Here is a 19,193-nt window from a genome sequence, read left to right as displayed (position 1 = left end):
GCCCAGCAAACATTCTTTGGGTTACTTCAATGATACTTTATCCTTTTGTAGGTCATCAGTGTAACATTTCTTTTTACATGTGCTACTGTTTCTAAATTTTACTGATTTTTCTGCCCTTCTTCTATTTTCTTCTACAGGAAAGAGACTTACTGGTGTCATCTTTACAGTCAAAAAGTGGGAGCTGCTGCCAAGTTTGTTCTGTGATCACCTCCTGCTGAGCACCAGGTTAGAAATGCATATTTGTAAATGCTAAAATTATCTTAATTCAGGTCTAAAAATTTTGCTCAAGCTGTTTTCAAGTTTTTTAAAGTTTATGAAAGCACTGTTTCATAAATGGAATTTATGGCTGAAATAATATTTAGACACAATGGACTAAAAAAAATTAGAATTGGTTTTGATTTGATTTGGTAACCTAAATTTTTCAATTGTTTATACAGAGTAAACAGATATTTTTAGATCTAAACACACTATAACCTACTAAAATGTCTTCAGTTACAATAAGCAAGTCAAGTATTAGTTGCCAGAACTCTAACCAGAGTCAAGTCATGGAGCCAGTGAAATGATTTGCAGTGCATCTAGAATTGGAATTTAGAGACTTTTCTGTCTGTGCTGCTGTCTTGTATATCTCAGTTCAGTGACTAATCTGTGATAGGTGGGAAATGTTACACCTCTCCAGTTCTGTAAGACAATGAGATTTTGTTGGCAAATTCTGCTGATAAATAAGCAGTTTAACACATTAGGCTAATCCATCTTTAATATGACAAAATATGCTTCTGTAAATGTACTATTCTGTTGGGTTAGAAACTGAAATAAATTATTAAATACAAAATTAATTAGAACTAGCTATTGCTTTTCACTTCCTGCGTAAGATTTGTTATTCAATATTATTTCTTAAATGTACATAGGTAATATCCCTCACAGCTTACGGGAGTTGCTGTAGTTGCAGGAACAACCGGTTTTATGGTTACCAGTTGTAGAGACTAAGAGTTTCTTAAAATAAACGTACAAACACGATGGATTAAAATAATAATTTTAGTAGTTTAAATCTACTTCTCAGCTACTCTTCAGCCTTCATTAGTGTCATGGAAGATGAGTCATTGTGGGTTTCAATGGAGGAGTATCTACCACAGAGGGGTAAAATGAAATGTAGTTGGCGTTTAATTTGTGTTAACATTGTGACTGTTTCATTGAAGCTATTTACCATATGCTTACATAATGGCTTTAAACAGCAACTTAACCTTTCCAAGGAAATCCTACAACTTGATTTGAATTTTATTGTAGTTCAGGATAAAAAAGTATATACACTGTGTGCAGCTTTTGCCTGCACTAAAGAAGCTTGGTTTCAATGACTATCTGAAAAAGAGAAGCATGACCACTGACCCTTGAATAAACTCCTTTTTAATTCATACTGTGCCAATGGAGCTTTAAGAAAGTACTTACTGTTAGTTGAGGCTGCAGTTGTTGGGTTTGCATGTTCTGCAAAATCGGGAGTGAATCAAATTAAACTAATAGCTTGACAGTGCATTAAACTGGGAGAATGAAATTAGCAAATAGAGTGAGTATTACTGACCCATGTGTCTTCGATATTGCTTGGAAATTATCAAAGTAGGAATTAGATAATCTTGTCTAGTGGTAGGTGCAAATGCTGCTTCTTTACATATTTAGAAGAAGATGAAAATATTTGCTTTAAACATACTGAAAGAAAGCCTATTAGTGTCTAGCTAGTAAAAATACTAGCAAATTTCTGAAGAAATAGTGAGATGGCATTCATCTTAAACTTGAGGGCCTTAAATTTTTAATATACAAAGCTAATTGCTTTTTTATTATTCAAGTCCTTCTGCATAATTCCTTTTAAAGGAAGGCCATTGAATTAGTATTGTCAGTGTAGTCTGCTGAAGTCATGTATATAATTCTCTTGTGTGTAATGGAACATCCATTTGGAGGACAAAAGTGTTTTGGAAATCATACTTGCTGTTCTCAATTGCTTTTATATCACCCAAACAGGCTTTGTTGTGTTATATTAAAACATGTCCAAGTAAGTTCAGTTTCTGATGCTTTACTTTGTGTCTTCTATTTCCCAAATAAAATAAGCCAGTAAAAGTTTCTAATTTCGGTAAGCCTTGGAAATGTCTTGGTTTGCTGAAAACAGCTGTTAAAAAATATATTAATTAATGGTTTTTTTGCTTTATTTATTTTATGACTGGGTTTTGTTATACAAAGATAGGAAGTTGAAAAAGCCAAGTAAGCTAGATCATGTTCTGTTAAAGCTGGGACAGAATCTGTACCTGGGTGTCCACAATGAAATAGTAGATTGCTTTTCAGCAATAGAAGGTGAAGAAACTGCAGAGAAAGAACCATTGGTGTAATTTTTTCACTTGGGCACCTTAACAGCTCTTGTTCCTGGATATTGCTCCTTTGAAAGTTGCAAGATACAAAAGCTGCTTTTTGCTGCTTTTTTTTTTCTTTTTTTTTTTTTTAAGTAACAAGTTGCATTGATTGGAATAATCCTGCACTAAAGCAATGGCACATGCAGCACTGGAAATGTACTAAATGCCTGTACTGTCACTAGTCTTCTGACTATATACACATTAAATGTTTACTTTACAGTATTTCTTTTAGTATAATGAGTTCATTAAAAAAAGCTTTTGATGCTAATTCAGAAATCCGTGATCTGCTTAGTGTCTTTCACATGTAGTTTTGATGATAACTGACAAGCTGTAAGTTAATTAGTGCAGAACTTACTAATGAGGATGCTAAAATCCTTACTTTAACATTTTTATTGATGATTTCTGAACAAATTGAGGTAAATTCGATTGTATATCTAATAAGTTTTAGGAACTTTCTGGCTGTAGGTGCTGATCATAAGTAACAAAAATCCCCCAGTTAATTGAATGCTAGGAAAGTTTTGAGAAGTTTGACAAGAGTGCTCATCTTCAGAAATGGGGATAACCCAAAACCAAAGCAGTAAAACAAAGTCTGTTAATTAGCATGGAAGACAGCTTCTTGAATTAATATGTGGTGTTAATTAACAGGAAGTCTGATGTTGTGTTGTAATTACCACCAATATTTTTGACATACTGAGTGACTGAAGGTGAATTATATAGATAACAATTTAGTAAACACTTCAGAGCTTGGGAACATTTTTCCTTTGTTTCTGTTTTTCTAGAAATATGGATAGACTTCTGCGACTGGGAGGAGGTATGCCTGGGCTGGGACAGGTTAGTATATAGCTTGTCAATCTTTGTTTCAATATTGATTAATTCTGGAATATTCCTTTTATTATATTTAAAAACAGCATCCAAAAACCCCCAGAATTCATAGTAATAATCTTTGACTCTAGAGATCCTATATGTGTATGCAAATCATTGTTATAGCCTGACTTTCGGTCAGTATGAATTCTTGTGTTGGGACTGAGTTTACAGAATGCTTATAAACCTTTCATTTGGTGTCTGAACATGTTAAATTGAATTGAATTGAAAAGCATAATAAAATATTTAAAGAATCAATTTCCTACAATACAGAATTTCAGAACGTGAGGAGTGCTCTAAAGAGCTGAGCATGTCCACTGCTCCTGCATAAGTGATGTGTTTCAGTCCTTGGATCACATTGTTGAAGGGAAGTTGCAAGATTCTGAAGTATGTGTAAATTTCAGGAGGTAATTTGACTCGAGTATATCACTTTGAGGTAGTTATAGCGACCTGTATGTGTGTTTTATTGTGTCTCCTGTTGTTCACTGTTGTCCTCACTTCTGTAACTCTAATCACAGCAAAAAGACCTCTGGCAGCTGCCCTGTTCCAGCGGGAGACCTACTCATGTTGTATGGCTTCTCCTACCACTACGGCAAGTCCTAGTGCTTTTTACCATGGCCAACTGGCATGGCCAGCAGGCTTTGAAAAGAAAGCCAAGCTGATTTTATTACATTGTGCTAATTACTGTGGATACAGGGGAAAAAATTAATTAGAACTTCTTTGTCTGAAGTTCCTAGGAAGAATGATTTCCTGAAGGAGCAGGCTTCTGCGTCACTTCCTTTGTAGTCCCGGCTGGCCGCAGTAGCTGGCTGTTCTCTGCCTTCCTCATCTGCCTCCAGGGCTCTGCTCTAAGTCGAGGATCCAGACTCTTGTTCTTCTGGAGGAATTGGTTCTGTGTGTCTTGGCCTTTATGATGTGTGTGCAAGGTTGCTTCTGGGATGATTGAAATTGCTAAACCCAGAGCTTTTGGTTGTGTGTAGTGTGTTTGTGTCCAGTATAATTACAGGAGTGGTTTAATGCTGAAGCATTTGGTGAAATATTCTAGGCTGATTTACAGACTTTAGGTGTTTTGCCAAATAAGCTGTAACTTTTGGTGCATAATTTTTTTCCTTTTTATAGCTAAAATTCTATTCACGCTCTTAGTGAATCTTCAAGCCGCCCTCAGTTATTTTTAGTTTCACTTTCTTAAACAGTTATTTCTCTTGTTCCTCTGAGCTGCCAGCCTGCTTCATGACTCTTCAGTTTTTTAACATCTGCGCAGTCTAATCTCTCAAGCTTTCACTTCTTAGTCCTCTCTGAACTTGACGCATATCAAAGCTGTTTTTAAAATTTACAGTTAACTCTCTGCTGTTTTCTGAATTTTTCATCTTTAATTTAAAGCCTGATAGAAATCTGTGGTGGGCAATGGAACACAACATTCAGAAGAAGCTCATGGAACTCCTCTGGTTGCTTTGGCCTGCAAAGCTGCTTTGTGTTTGTTTGAATATGGAATTGTCTCTTAAATTAACTGATGAGTATATGTTGGATTTAAAAAAAGGCAGAAAACTGAATTGCCCTTTAGACAAGTTGGTGCTTTCACTGGAAGTCTTGACTTGTGGTGGGCAATGGAACACAACATTCAGAAGAAGCTCATGGAACTCCTCTGGTTGCTTTGGCCTGCAAAGCTGCTTTGTGTTTGTTTGAATATGGAATTGTCTCTTAAATTAACTGATGAGTATATGTTGGATTTAAAAAAAGGCAGAAAACTGAATTGCCCTTTAGACAAGTTGGTGCTTTCACTGGAAGTCTTGACTCATTTGTAGCCTTTTATTGAATCTTTTTTTAGCTTCTCAAAAATACTCTTTTTATGTCCTTAAAATGCAGCGTTTCAATGGACCTTCAGAGGTTGCTTCTGAGTATCAATCTCAACTGAGGTTGAGAGATAATCCAGAGTGAATCAGGTGGCTTCAAGTTAGAAGAGAGAAGGCAGGTGTTGGATATACTTTTGTCCTGCTAGACAGTAAACAAAGTCCTTATCATTTATTTGCACTAAAGTGTTTTATACAACTCTACAAAGCTTTTTCTTATTGCTGTGTCACAGTTGTTCTGAGGTTGAACATAGTAAAAACATCTGAGTGAGTCATTCTTGCTAGCCTAAGAATCATCTGTGTGTATAGCCTGGTAGAAAAAATAAGCATTTTCAAAGTAATTTGGGTTGCTTTTTGCTTTTTCCCTTGTAGCTAAGGGTCTGCCTGGCAGGAGGACTGAATCACATAAGGTCTACTAACAGTCCATTTGCTTTGCTTTGTAACTGATGTTCAAGTAACAGTAAATGCTTGGTCAGCACAGTTCCCATTTGATCTCTGCCAAGGCATTCTTTCTCATTGACTTGCTTTAGCTTCTTCAGCAGCAGTTACTTGGCTCTTTTCCCATGGTGATACTACCTCTTCTGATTCTTGTCTTGTTTAGGATTTTTTTTGAGGGGGGTTTCTTAATTTCTAAACTTAAATATGCCATGCCAAATGCACTTTGAATTCATGGTTTTGCACTTTTCTTTTCAAGTCTTGTTGTCCTGTATTCCACTTGGGAACTGCTTTCACTGAATTAGTGGTTCTCTCTCTTTTTTCTTTTTTCTTTTTTCTACCTCTTCCTGCAGTTTACTGTTGAGTACCTGATTGGCCTTCAGTTGTCCAGAGGTGGTTGGTGTTAAATCCCATCTACCCTAAGCCTGTCTTCATATGGCTAATAAATCTTTAAAGAAGTGATCTTAAAGTGGTATTTCAACAATAAACTTTCCCTTCAGTGACTTCTGGCTTAGAAATTGTGAGCCATTTCTTCTCTTTTAGTCATTGGTGGACGAAGGACTGTCTTCATAGGGCAGCGGGTGAACGAAAGAGGAGGAACGAAGAGAATCTTAGAGCTTTTGGCATGACATAAGCCACTCACAATATTTTCTGTTAATGCACTTTATAATTAATTGCATATTCTTTGTATGGAAAGGTACCTGTGTTGAGTTTTGAACTTGATACCAAAAATAAGACCTTCTTTAGAGCACTGCTTCATGCAGATATTTTGTCTTCCATGACTGGTGTTATAGACCTGATACATAACCTGGTATTGTCTTGAATTTTTGCTTTTGTGATAAATTCGTAAGGTGAATGAGTGATTGAAGCTTTTAAAAGAGATGTAGGAGAACTGTAAAAGGTCCAAAGTGTTGTGCTGTCCCAAAGAAAATGCTCATTAATTTACCTCCTGTAGTTCATGGGTATTGAGATTTTGGCAAAGCCCTTGTTTTTCTTTGCTTGTGATCTCTTATCATCCTCCTCTTGCGCCTTGCCATGTTTAATTTTTTAGTTTGCTTCTCTTTCCTGGGTCATTCTTTTCCATCTCCCCCTGTTCATCCCCCTGGAGTACTGCCTACCACAGAATTTCACTAGGGATTTAGTACTTCATTTTGCATTGTACATTTGCTGCAGACAAATTGACAGGCTTTGTGGGGTAGTAAAAGCATTGTACTTATGTAGCAGGCAGGGATTTGGAGCAACACTCCTCTTCATTTTGTATGCTGAACTATTGTTTGCTAGTGAAATCAGTGCCACATATGCCTCTATTAGGCAATTCTACTGCATATCGTTAAAGGGTGTGAGCAAATTAAGTGCATTTTTAGCTGATCTTTCTTCCCGCAGCACTTTCAGCACAGTAATCCAAGCTATACAAGTTCTTGTCCATGCTAGCACACGCTGTCTCTTTCTCTGAATCCAGATGTGATAGGCAGCAGTGAAATAATGACACTTCTTTAAAATGCTGTTGAAGTAATTTTTCATTACTTGATGGATTTTAGAAAATACTCATTTACACTGCTCTGTTAATGCAGACAACTGTCCTAGTACAATAAATGAGAAATAAAACTGATTCTGTGTTTTTGAATTAACATATTTGATGACAGAGGGGAAGGGAGGGGGAGACAGAGAACTGACCTGTGTCTTATAAGGAGTGTTTACACCTTGACTTGGAATATAGAAAATAGAAGTGCAGATAGCTATTTTATTTGAATCATGGACTTGCCAATTAGCCATCAAGTGCTTCCATCTGTGAAATAGTTGATCAGATGGGTTAGCTGGGATGTTTCCAGATTAGGGCATTGTAAATGGCACTTGAAAACTGTCACTTTGATTATGAGGTTTCAAGCATTGCACTGCTTGGTGCTGTGGAACCTTTTTCCCCTCATATGAACATGGTTTTTTTAGAACATGTTATCCTATTTAGTAAATCTATGGCACTGTGGGAACTTGGGAGACCTGCCACTGATCTAAAGTTCTGTTTCATCTGCCGATCTAGGCAGGATGGTTATTAGAGGAGAACACTGCTGTCTCAGTATTCTGCAGGGCTTCAGAATAGATGTTGGTGATCTGGCAGGCAAAGGAGGGTCAGGCTCAGTGTAGATCATTCCCAATTAACAATTAAATACAAGTTTCTCGAGTTACTTCATTAAGCTGATGTGTCTCTTGAAGTACATGACTTGTTCTTGCATCTTCCATATGTAAACAAGAAAAGATCAACAAAAAAAACTCAAACCCAAAACAAACCCAGACACCCCCATCCCCCCTTTCCAGAAAAAAAACTGCACCAAAAACCCAACCAGGAAAAATTCCAGCACTTTAACATTTATTGAAAGTTATTTTGGTTCATTGATTTTTTGAAACAGGTTGGGTTTTAATTTGAAGGGAGCAAATGTGTTGTCTTTCATGAAGTGCTTTTTTTCTTTGGAAAGCTGTTGAGTGTTCTGGTATCTCAGTACCTGTTGCACCTTCATGACTTAGAATCATAGAATCAACTAGGTTGGAAAAGACCTCAAAGATCAAGTCCAACCCTACCATCATTACTAGACCATGGCACAAGTGCCACATCCAGTCTCATCTTGAAAACCTCCAGGGATGGTGAATCCACCACCTCCCTGGGCAGCCCATTCCAATGTCTGATTACTCTCTCTGTAAAACGTCTCTTCCTAATATCAAACCTAAACCTCCCCTGGCAGAGCTTGAGTCTTTCTCCTTTCTGAGTCTCCTGGGTGTATATGCTTTATGTGGTTTGAATTATGGTGATGCATTATTGTTTGCTTCTCACGTGGATTTGAAGTTTCCAATACTCTGCCAGGGCAATAAATCTGAATTACAGATCTTAAAATTGTGCAGCATTTCTGTGCCATTGCTTCCAAGACAATTTTCCAGCAGAGTTGTCAAGTATCAAGAATGTTATTATTTCAAGAATTCCAGTGTAACTCCTAGTAGATGATATGCTGTACAGTTTGGATCGATTATTCCAATTCTACTTTTTTCCCTGGAAGCCATCAACCCATTGAAAGAGTAACAATATTTTTTCAGTGATAACATTTTTCTTCCATTAAAAACATCTGACAGAAACTCTCATAAAAAGTTCAGAAGACTCAATCAATTGCCTACAATAGCTCCTCTAGAAAGTCTCAGCATCAATATAAAAAATATTTAAAGGAGAAAATAAACCACCTTAAATGTAGTAAACTGTGCTGGTTTTACTTTCATTGACTGGAATGGGTATTTTATTGCACTGATTAGTGTTTTAACATATGGCTGTTCAAGGAAGGCTTCATATCAAATTTAGGGTACAAGTGTGGCCTGGGTCTGCTTAAACTGGAGGCGATAACTCCATGGGTCATGTAGACTTACTTGAAAGTTGTTGGGGAATGCAAAAGGCAGAGTATAGTTCTCCTGCATTTGAAGCACAGCTGAGTCACTGTATCATGATTTGTATCCTAAAGGGCTAATGGGACAGGGAGAGAGAAACATTGTAAAACTGGTTTAGGAATAGTTGTGTAATTGTACTTAAAGACTGCGCACAATTCGTGTTATAAAGGCTGTCTTGAAGTAAGATAGATGAATTACGCACACACCTTGTGTATCAATCACAAACAAACATAAAACTAGAAATAACAAAGCTAGTGGGTTCTGTCTGAGCATTATCAGTTTCCTCTGATTTACTGTTTCACTCTGGAGACCATTTTTAGCTACCTTCCCTTGGCCTCAGATCTTAAACTTTTGTATTTCTAATAATTAGGCAATTAGCTTCTCTCTTCTCCATTTAATTGCCAGTGTAGTCCAGCCGACTTTCCCCAGAAGAGACAAAGGAACTTGGAGAAGGAAATTTGTGTAGCTCTAATGAGAAAGAACATGGGGAAAAAAAGTCTAAACAAGAAGAGACATCTTTGTGCCTTTTGCATTGCACCTGTTCACTTGTAATGTTCCTTTCTGTAAGCAGGAAAGAGCCACCTTATACTGACTGATTTAATTTGTTTCTCTTGGAAATTGTGTCTTCTTTCTGAAATCCCATGGCATTGAATATGAAGTTGCAATGCTGCTGCACAGCACCTTGAAACAAGTGCTTCCGTTTTCTTCCTGCCACATAGAAGATTGCACTTCAATTTTTCCTGGAACTTTGAAGGGTTATTTCAATTGTTGCAAGCAACTAACTTTTCTACATGTTGACACTGGGTCTCCGAGTTCACCTGCTTGTATCCTGAGGACCAGCTCTTCACAACAGAGAACATGTAGGCATATAGAACACAGTGCACTCTTTTAGATATTGAGTAAATCCTTTTTAACTGCTTTACTGCACAAAGTGTACTTTGGGGTGATCTGAGACAGCACCTGCTGAGGGCTACCTTGCCTTCTTGGCAGAACTGGATCTAGAATGAGGTAATTAAAAATCTGCATTAGAGCAAGACTGCTGGAGGCAAGCAAAATCTACAAATGCTGCCTCGTCACGTGCCTTAAGGCTCTCAGTTCTAAATCCCAATGCCTTCTGTAATGGTGATAGAAATAGGTAACGGGTTAGTCCTGGTTTTATTCTGGAGTGAAAATGACCTTGGTATTTTCTATTTTCTTCCAGTAACTTGTGGTTGGGGAGAAATAATAGTTCTTTTCAAAAATAGGTACAGCATTACTAAGGATTTGTTTTGTGTCCCTAATCTTGGGGCTTTTTGCTAACCATAATGGTGTCTTAGAATCATAGAACAGTTTGGGTTGGAAAGCATCTTTAAAGGCCATCTAGTCCGAATTGTCCTTGTGCTTGATAATAAGGAATATTAGCTGCAGTGGTGCAGCATACCCTTCCTTGATGTTTTTGTGTCTCTTTGAATAGTGGATTATTTGGGGTGAAGACAGAGCAAACACTGAACGAGGAAGGATTACACTTATGTGGCCATTTCATGCAAAACTTGTGTTACTAACGTTGCAGAAAGTAAAAAATTGCAAATTGCGTCAAGACAATATATGTCAATAATTTCATATCATGAATAGATATTAGTATTGAGTAATAAATATTTATTTCTAATAAAAATTGCACTGAGTAGACAGACTCTCTATAAAGTACATTGTAGTAAAATTAAACTTAACAGACCTCAAAATAAATTCAGCTAGCATCATTGATGCCAAATCCTGGTAAATAGGGGTTTTCTCTTAGTAAGCTTTAAGCCTCAGTCTCCAACAATGTTTTCAAAGGTAGTACTGGAAAGCAGAAGTGCTTTTTTTTTTGTAAAAGACCTTTAGAAATTTTGATAATTTTGTGTGAGTAGATGAACAAAACACATTACATTATGCGAGTATATGGGAAATCCTGAACATGCCCATGTTGATGAATTTACTATACCTTATGTTGTGGTTTTACCCCAGCTAGCAACCAAGAACCATGCAGCTGCTCACACACTGCCCCACCAATGGGATGGGGGAGAGAATCAGAAGCGTAAAAGCTAGAAAAGCTCATGGGTTGAGATAAAGACAGTTTAATAGGGAGAGCAAAAGCCACACACACACAAAAATGCAAAACAAGGAATTAATTCACTTCTTCCCAAAGACAGGAGGTGTTTAGCCATCTCCAGGAGAGCAGGGCCCCATCACGCGTAGTGGTTCCCTGGAAAGACAGACACCATCACTCCAGATGTCCCCCCTTCTTCCTTCTTCTTCCCACTTTATATACTGAGCATGATGTCATATGGTATGGAATATCCCTTTGGTCAGTTTGGGTCACCTGTCCCAGCTGTGTCTCCTCCCAATCTCCCATGCATTCCCAACTTCCTTGCCAGTGTGGCAGTACGAAAAGCAGCAAAGGCCTTGACTCTGTGTAAGCTCTGCTCAGCAATAACAAAAACATCTCTGCATTATAAACTCTGTGTTCTGCACAAAACCCAAACATAGCCCCATACTAACCTCTGTGAAGAAAGTCAACTCCACTTTAGCCCAAACCAGCACACTCTTCCATTAAACCTTTAGTACTGCAAGAGAGCTTACTAATGGATAGATGGTTAGGATGGAAACATAAGCTAAACTTTGACTTCTTTAACTAAAATTTTGGCTAAGTTCTCGGAGTGTCCCAGTAAACTACAGGCTATTTTTGTTTGAAGTTCTGCTTAAGTGAAAACAATCAAATAACCAAAAAGCCCATCAATCAAAAACCACCATCCAAAAAAAGAAAAGAAAGAAAGCCACAAGACTACCCCAGCGAAACTAAACCCCCAAACAAGCAGAAAATCTAAGCAGTAAAGTTTTGGCTCTGCACCAAAGAGGTATTGGCAAACCTGCGATCTTAACCCGTTTAACCAACTGCTCAAAGCTATACAAAGTTCTGTGTTCTGTAATTTGGTTTTTGAAGAGGAAGGGAGATGGGAAATGTTACATATTTCAAGTCAATCTATATTGCTGTTTATGGAGTTCTATTGTAAATGTGAACCTGGATAAACTTTTTTAGGAGACAAGAATTTTGTAAAACAGTTTTTTTATCAAGCCTGGTAAGGTGGGTTTTTTCAGAGATTTTTCAGTTTAAAGTAGCAGCTGATGCCACAATACTTCCCTAGTATCCCTCCTCCATTTTGGAGTCTATGAGACTAAACATATTACTACAATTTTTATTTCATCTGACATATGGTGTAACAAGACAATGTGATCCTTTGAGAAATCTAGGCTGTTTGTTGAGACTTATGGTATTTTGTGGTGTGTTATGTATGCTTGATTATAATTGGTATAAAAATGGACCTAAACATACAAACTGTTTAGACATAATGCTAGCTTCAAAATCAAATCCTGTTGGTATGGAACTAACTGTAAAATTGTGTGTGTACTATCTTGAATATAGCAATAAAATTTCAAATTGCAACTATCTAGCATGTGATTCACAGTGCAAAGTAATGTATTTTTCCCTTTTTTATGAACGCTCTGATTTTAAAAAAATTTTTTATTACCTCAATAATTTTATCTGTCATGACTGATCATGTTAATTTCCAGTACTGCAGAAAATGAAATGCAGAAAATGCAATGCATGACTTCTGGTGCTTGTCATGGCAAAGTTACTAGAATCATTGATATCTGGGAACGTGGCTTACTGCCTTTGCTACTTCCACTGACAGGACATGAGTTGGTATTTTCTCTAAGTGTGTTGTTTCAGTACAGGAAAAAAAAATGGTTCTACAATACCAATTCTGTTTAGATTCTTAGGCTTAGCAATGTGTAAAAAGCACTCTGCTGATGTAAGAAGTCTTTTATGCTTTATATCAATATATCATCAAGTTATACCACTTACTGGCAAAGGGTAAGTAGAGAAGAGCAGTGGTACTCTGGTGAACTTTTAAGGTCTTTTTATTATCACTAATACCTCTGCCTCCTCTTCACGCTTGCTCATGTTTGTGTCCTCTCTGCAGGTAGTATTCTGTAATGGTTTTTTCCCATGTACTGAACTATACACATAGAGTTGAATTTACCTCCACAAAATGGTAGTTTTAAGCTTACTTTAAGTGCCTGATCCTTCCATGCATCCTTTAACACTAGAAATTGTTACTTTACAACGATTGTCATTGCATTTATATTTCAGTTGCCTTTCTGCCCTCTTACCTACATAATAAAATGTCATCTTTACCTGAAACACTTATTCTGGAGGAGGTAGAGAAGGGAAGTGAAGAAAAGGTGTGGAGTGAATGCTTACTTTAATTCAAAAGTAATGCAAGGGGGTTTTTTTGTCATGGGGCTTTTTGGGCTTTTTGGGTTTTTTAGTTAATCTTTCTCAATTGTCTTTGGATATAACAGCTGAAAATAGGTACCGAAAGGGTTAAGTCAGCATGAAAGAATTCATTTCCACTTTAATGACCTAGCCTTGCTGGGTTAGGACGATGGGGAACATGCTTCTGACTTGTACTCCTATTGCCAATTAACACCTCCTATAACAGGTTGCCTCAGCTAGTCATTGAAGCAGAGGCAGTAGAAATAGTTTACATGCAGCTTGTTTTTCACACTAGTTGTTTAATACTCACAAAATTAAACTATTAAAAGGTTCTTTCTTACCTTACTGGGAAAGAAATAAACACTATGGCAGTCATTGTCTGCTTGTGTCTTATGTTCACATTTAAATTGTTCCAATTGCAAAAATAAATTTTAAAAAAATAAGTAGTTATGATTGTAGCAGTTCTTATATTTTACAAAGAAATTTGTTGCTGGGTGCCTTAAAGCCAAGATTTGTTTTACAGCACTTTAGTTCACTGCCTTGGGTTTTTATTACAGTTGCCCCTGCAAAGCTGAATTTCTTTGAAACAGCTATAATGTATTTTTAAATCATCTTTTGTGATGTTAACATGACTCCAGAGCAGTGCTTAAAATCCATTTAAACAATGGAAAGTGTGTCCGTTTGAGGAATATTTCTCAGTTGCTCATGTAATTAATCAAGTCTATGTTCTATATCTATCTGAGTAAATGTAAAGAGTACAAATAAAGAGCAGTGCTTTAAAATGACACTTTAGTTCACATTTAATAATAAAACTGGCTAAATAATTGATATCAGTTCACACTAAGAGAAAGGTGAAGTAATATACCTAAAAGTGTTAACAAATTTGCTAAAAGGCCTGAGTAGATAACACTTCAAGGCGCTAGTTTTTATCCTGTTAGAATGGCAAATGCCTTTAACACTTCGTCAACAAGGGCTGCCCAAGTAACGGGCTGCTTTTTATATTGGATCATCTCTTTAACTGTTTGAAACAAAGATAGTATCATGCATAATTTGATATTACAATGTAATCTTCTGTTCATAACTTGCATGTGATTCTTTTTCCATTGCAAGTATTGCTTAAAAAAAAAGTAAAAATAAGATGTATTTCAATTTTATCAATTATTGTTGAACTTCGGATTCTGCCATTCTAAACAAAAATAAACCCAGGGTTTGGTTGGGTTTTATGAGATGGCTCCCATCAGGCAGCTCATTTAACAGTGACAGCAGGTATAGCTGATTCAGAAGAAACATCCATGTTCAGAAAGTAGCACATAGCAGCATTTTTAAGAGCAATTTTTAAATTTTTATTATTACTGTAGCCAGCTTATCCATGTGTGCTTGGCAAAAAGAACGTTCCATATTCTTTGTGGCTCCCAAACCTGATTTTTCTGCAGTTCCCCAAGAAATATTCCAATAAACCTGTGGGCAGGTTGTATTTGCGGTGGTGCAGTGAGATGGGCAGTCTTACAATCCTGTGTGGTGGGATAACTGTCCGTTGAATTCCATAATGTAACGAAAAATACCAGCAGATCCAATTTTGCATTGCAGACACAAATGCTTTCTTGTTTGGGTTCCTGACATCAGTTAATTTAATTTGGTACTCTGCTTCATAAGGATGGTGCCTCTTTGTTAAAGTTGGCAGGCAGTGAAGTTTATGAACAGTGGTAATAGCACATGCTGTGGAGGGTCAGTGTAAAATACTTTGCCTCCATGTAGAGATTAGCTAATAAAGTCTTTTTTCCTCTTTGCTTGATGAAAGAAATGCATAAACTTCTGTGAAAAACTAGCAGAAACGGGCCAAAGAGATCTCAAAACATGTAACTCGTAGCTATCTCCCACATACTGTGTAGCTAACACACAGAAGCTGGGGCTGTCGCTCCAGGGCTGTGTTAGATTATCAGCCATTTGTGGAAAAGAACGTGAAGAGATGGAAGTAAATTGGTTCCAGTTTCCAAATGTCTGTTTCAAATGGCATTGTCTAAAGTCAAGTAAACTTCTTGGAAGACACAAAATCTATTCTGTTGGCTTTATCTGTTAAATCTTTAAAAGTTTTCTGTTAAAAAATTGATGAACTTTGGGTTTATAATTTTCTGTAGAAATAAAAGTGTGTGCTTATAGTATTTTGCGTGTCAATTTATCTTGGTAGAAAAATAATGTGAAACTTGACATATGGATCATTTCCTCCTCAAAATTCCTGAATGTCAGTTCTTTTTTGAACAGTTCATTCTAATCTATATTCAAAACGAAGGAATATTAACATGAAAATTAATACAGATAATTGGAACAGCGCAATGAGGAGTTTCCTTTTCCCATAATTTAGCTAGTAATTAAAATCTATAAGGAGAACAGAGCAGACGGAAAGGAGATAGTGAGGTCACACGAAAGAAGCATCAGTGACCAAGGAAATACTTGGTATGTGCTGTATTTTATAAGACGACTGAGAATTAATAAACCTGCATTGTATACTACCATTAGCTGGTTTTCACAAGTTCAGGTAAATTGGTTGAACTACATGGTAAAGGCGGAAGCTGATCTTTAATATTTTTGTTATCTCAGGCATGTGCTTACAGTGAAGCAGGAAAGTTTGCAGTTGATACCACCTGACCCTTAATGTACTAATTTTTATACATGTATCTAAACACATTTTGTGTGCAAAATCATTCCCAGTGAATGCTATGGCTTTAAGAAAAAGCAATCAAAAAAAATCCCAGCAAAAAACTACCCAAACCTAAGCCAGTTGATTTACAGCAATGAAGCACTCCTTTACAAATTTTATGTTTCCTAGGCTGAAAATAAACTATTGACTGTGGGTGCTGGGAACTGGCAGGAGCACTTTAACATAAGTTTTGAAAACAGAAACTACTTTATCTCAGAATGCCTAAAGATTTGATGAAGTATAATATTAAGTATTCTCTATTCTGGACCATCACCAAGGTAAATGAGCATTTGGAAGCTCCAAGGGCTGTGCAAATCATAAGGAAAGACTGGGAATTAATACAGTAGGCTAACACACTGCTTTAGTGCCTTCACTTAAACTGAAGGTAACTTATTTGTCTTGTTACAGAAACAAAATGCAATAATATTTGTCTTTGTTTCCTTCCTGTAAGTGGTGAATCTACTGATTGATTGTAAAACGTGAAAAGTTGTGAAGAATAAGCTCTTACGAGTTGTAGGCACAAGTGTCTACATGGGGGATAGAGATGTGATTACTGCCTCAGCTGCAGGGCGAGTCTTGCTGTGATCCTAACAGACACTAGAGATTCCGTAGTCAGTTCAAGATTCCAGTCTGTTCAAGAGCCATAGTCTGTGTAGTAAACTTCAGTTCAGGCTCCTGATATTTGAAGATAGTCTCAATCAAGCATCAACATTAACATTCCAGAAATCATGAAACTACTTATTGTAGTTTGAGGAAGATTTTTTTATTATACTACTCTTGATTTTAAAAACTACCGAATGGCTTAATGGGATGGTTACTTACAGTGAAATGTTGAACAAAATCTGCAACAAATGTATGGTGATCACAGCACAGGTGTTATGGTTCTTCCTAAAGCAAAAGTTTACTGTGTTTGTATTTTTACTGTCACTTCAGACCATCTCTGGTCTGGAAATGGAGGAAAATTGGGAGAGCCTTATGTATGAAGAAAGGGGTTATTAATAAACTAACAAGTTGCTTTTAAAATTAAACCTCAGTTTATCTGAGCTTTATTCTTAGCAGTGATTAAGCAGAAACATGAGTTTTCATGCTTTCCAAATTCTAAGTGAACACTTCTAAGTGAAAAGAAGATCATTGCGATAGACTTAAAGCAGAAGATACACAGTTTAAAAAGCAAACTGGCATGTTTATGGAGAAGAAAAGCATAGTAACAGAGTCAGAAAATGATTGGGTATTTGAAGCTTTGTCAAACAGTTTAATTGGGAAAATTTGGTATAAGTGATTCAGGTGCTCTGTGCCTCTGATTCTGTGAAATGTTCTGAAGAACTGCACATAGAATTTTTCAGTATAAGTGCTAGAGAAGCACTTCTCCACTGGAGCATCTCACTGTTGGCATAGGCCTAGACCAGGGAGATACTTGATGAAGGGGTGGAGTTGATGGAAATGGACCTTTGGCAAGAATATCATAGAAGGTGAAAAGGTAAACGTGCTGGAAGATTGCTGGTGAAAGGACCAAAGTGACAGAAGAATTCGCAATGAGTAATAGGAAGTAAGGAGAAGCAAATGTCGAGAGGTGATGGTCAGCAGTATCAAATTTGGAAATAAAGGTTTGAAGCTGTTAGGAAGTAGCTGTGGTTGATACAGATTCATGCATTATGTGAGTTTCAAAATACAAAGATTGGATGCAAAATATAAAGACTGTATCTGTAACTAACAGAGAAGGAATTAATCGACATTGAAGAAAAAAGCCCACAACTGAATTTTCTTACTGTTTTTAAAGCTTTCTGAAGAGTAGATGATGTTTTTCTGTGTGCAAAAGTGAAACTATGCAGAAAGGACAGTTACTGTACAAATGTTGATTACCTAAATACCTGGTTTTGTCTTCACAAGGTAATGGCCTGTGTTGGTTGCTGTGTCTTCTGTTTAATGTCATGTGGATGTATGTTATACTGAATTTTTCCACTTATTCCATGGATATATATATTATCCACACACAAATGAAAAATCAAGAATTTACTCGAAACCTTTTTTCCCCTGATTTTGCTTGTAACTGCGGCATCAAAGTTCTAAATCTACAAAATGTTTGTGTAAAGGCACCATTTTTCCTCTTTTAATTTAACATAGAGTATCTTTTTTTTTGTTCACGCCATAGTTGCTTTGTTGCCCTTTTAAGTTTACATCACTTCATGCAGAAGTAATCTGTGTCTTTTCAGTGGAAATTTGTTGTACACAATTTGGTAATAAAGTAATGAATGTGCTGTTAATTGGTTGTAATGAGGTACACTGGTATGGAATTCTGTACATAAGAACAATATTTCTCTTGCTTCCCGAGAAAAGGACATTTAAACTGCTGCCTCCTGTGTTTTTCATTTTCAGCAGTACACAGAACCTGTTTCAACCAATCATTCACACCTGGGACAGTTGTGCTAATTTTTGAATAACTACTCATAAGGCAAAGAGCAAAGTATTTTGTTCACAGCTTTTCCACCTAGGGATCGGAGGTCCATTTTTTCTCTCACTGTACCAGTGTATCTGCAAAATACTCCCATAGCCTTTATCTGCAAGTCCTCTTTAGCTGAAAGCTGATGAAGCAAAGGGAAATTGCTGTTTGTGTTGGTGCCAGTTAATCATGCTAGCCCAGCAGCATTTACATTCACACCACTGTAAGAAACACATAGTTAATTGGAGAACTGGCCACATTTTACAGCTGACGAAGGTTAGCATCGTGGCAAGGCTGACTAATGGAAACTTAGCTGACTCTTAGCCGGTAACAGGCTTGGCTTGTAACAGGTTTGTACCCAGTGCAATACTTGCCAGTTTTATATTTGACTGATTCTGATAAGATTCCTCCTTAGACTGTGTTGTTTTGGGGTGAGGGGAGATGAGATGATGGCTAGGTGACCTGTTACAAAATATCTTAATGAAAGGAAGGTGCTGTAGAGAAGTGTTTAGGGTTTGGGTGTGCTTTTTTTTGGGCTTTGTTTCTAACAGCTGCATCTAACCCACAAAGTCACAATTGTATATGGATTTTTCTGTAAGTTTCCTAGTATGGAAAACAAAATGAAATGTTTATAAACTGCAGAATCACAATGGTGGAGAAAATAATTATTTATTCTTTTCGTAGGGGCCACCAACAGATGCTCCTGCAGTCGATACAGCAGAACAGGTTTATATCTCTTCCCTTGCGCTGCTGAAAGTAAGTGTTCTGTGCATACTGTGTCTGAGTATAGTGCTTGAGATAGAGCACCTGGCAGCTG

The 19,193-nt window shown here is 36.9% G+C and overlaps 1 protein-coding gene across 1 annotated transcript in view; it reads left to right on the top strand.

Moving 5' to 3' along the window:
- PSMD14 (proteasome (prosome, macropain) 26S subunit, non-ATPase, 14) overlaps window positions 1-19,193 on the top strand; it is a 46,126-nt gene that overhangs the window by 1,682 nt on the left and 25,251 nt on the right. The window contains exons 2-4 of the mRNA XM_009079151.1: window positions 138-225; window positions 3,167-3,218; window positions 19,061-19,132. Of these exons, the coding sequence (XP_009077399.1) occupies window positions 3,171-3,218; window positions 19,061-19,132 (120 nt within the window). The 5' untranslated portion in view covers window positions 138-225; window positions 3,167-3,170. The remainder of the gene's footprint in view (window positions 1-137; window positions 226-3,166; window positions 3,219-19,060; window positions 19,133-19,193) is intronic.

Source organism: Acanthisitta chloris, unplaced genomic scaffold (genome assembly GCF_000695815.1).
Source record: "Acanthisitta chloris isolate BGI_N310 unplaced genomic scaffold, ASM69581v1 scaffold45277, whole genome shotgun sequence".
Taxonomy (NCBI): Eukaryota; Metazoa; Chordata; class Aves; order Passeriformes; family Acanthisittidae; genus Acanthisitta; species Acanthisitta chloris.
Note: the sequence above shows the minus strand (reverse complement) of the source record. Positions and strands in the feature narration are given on the sequence as shown.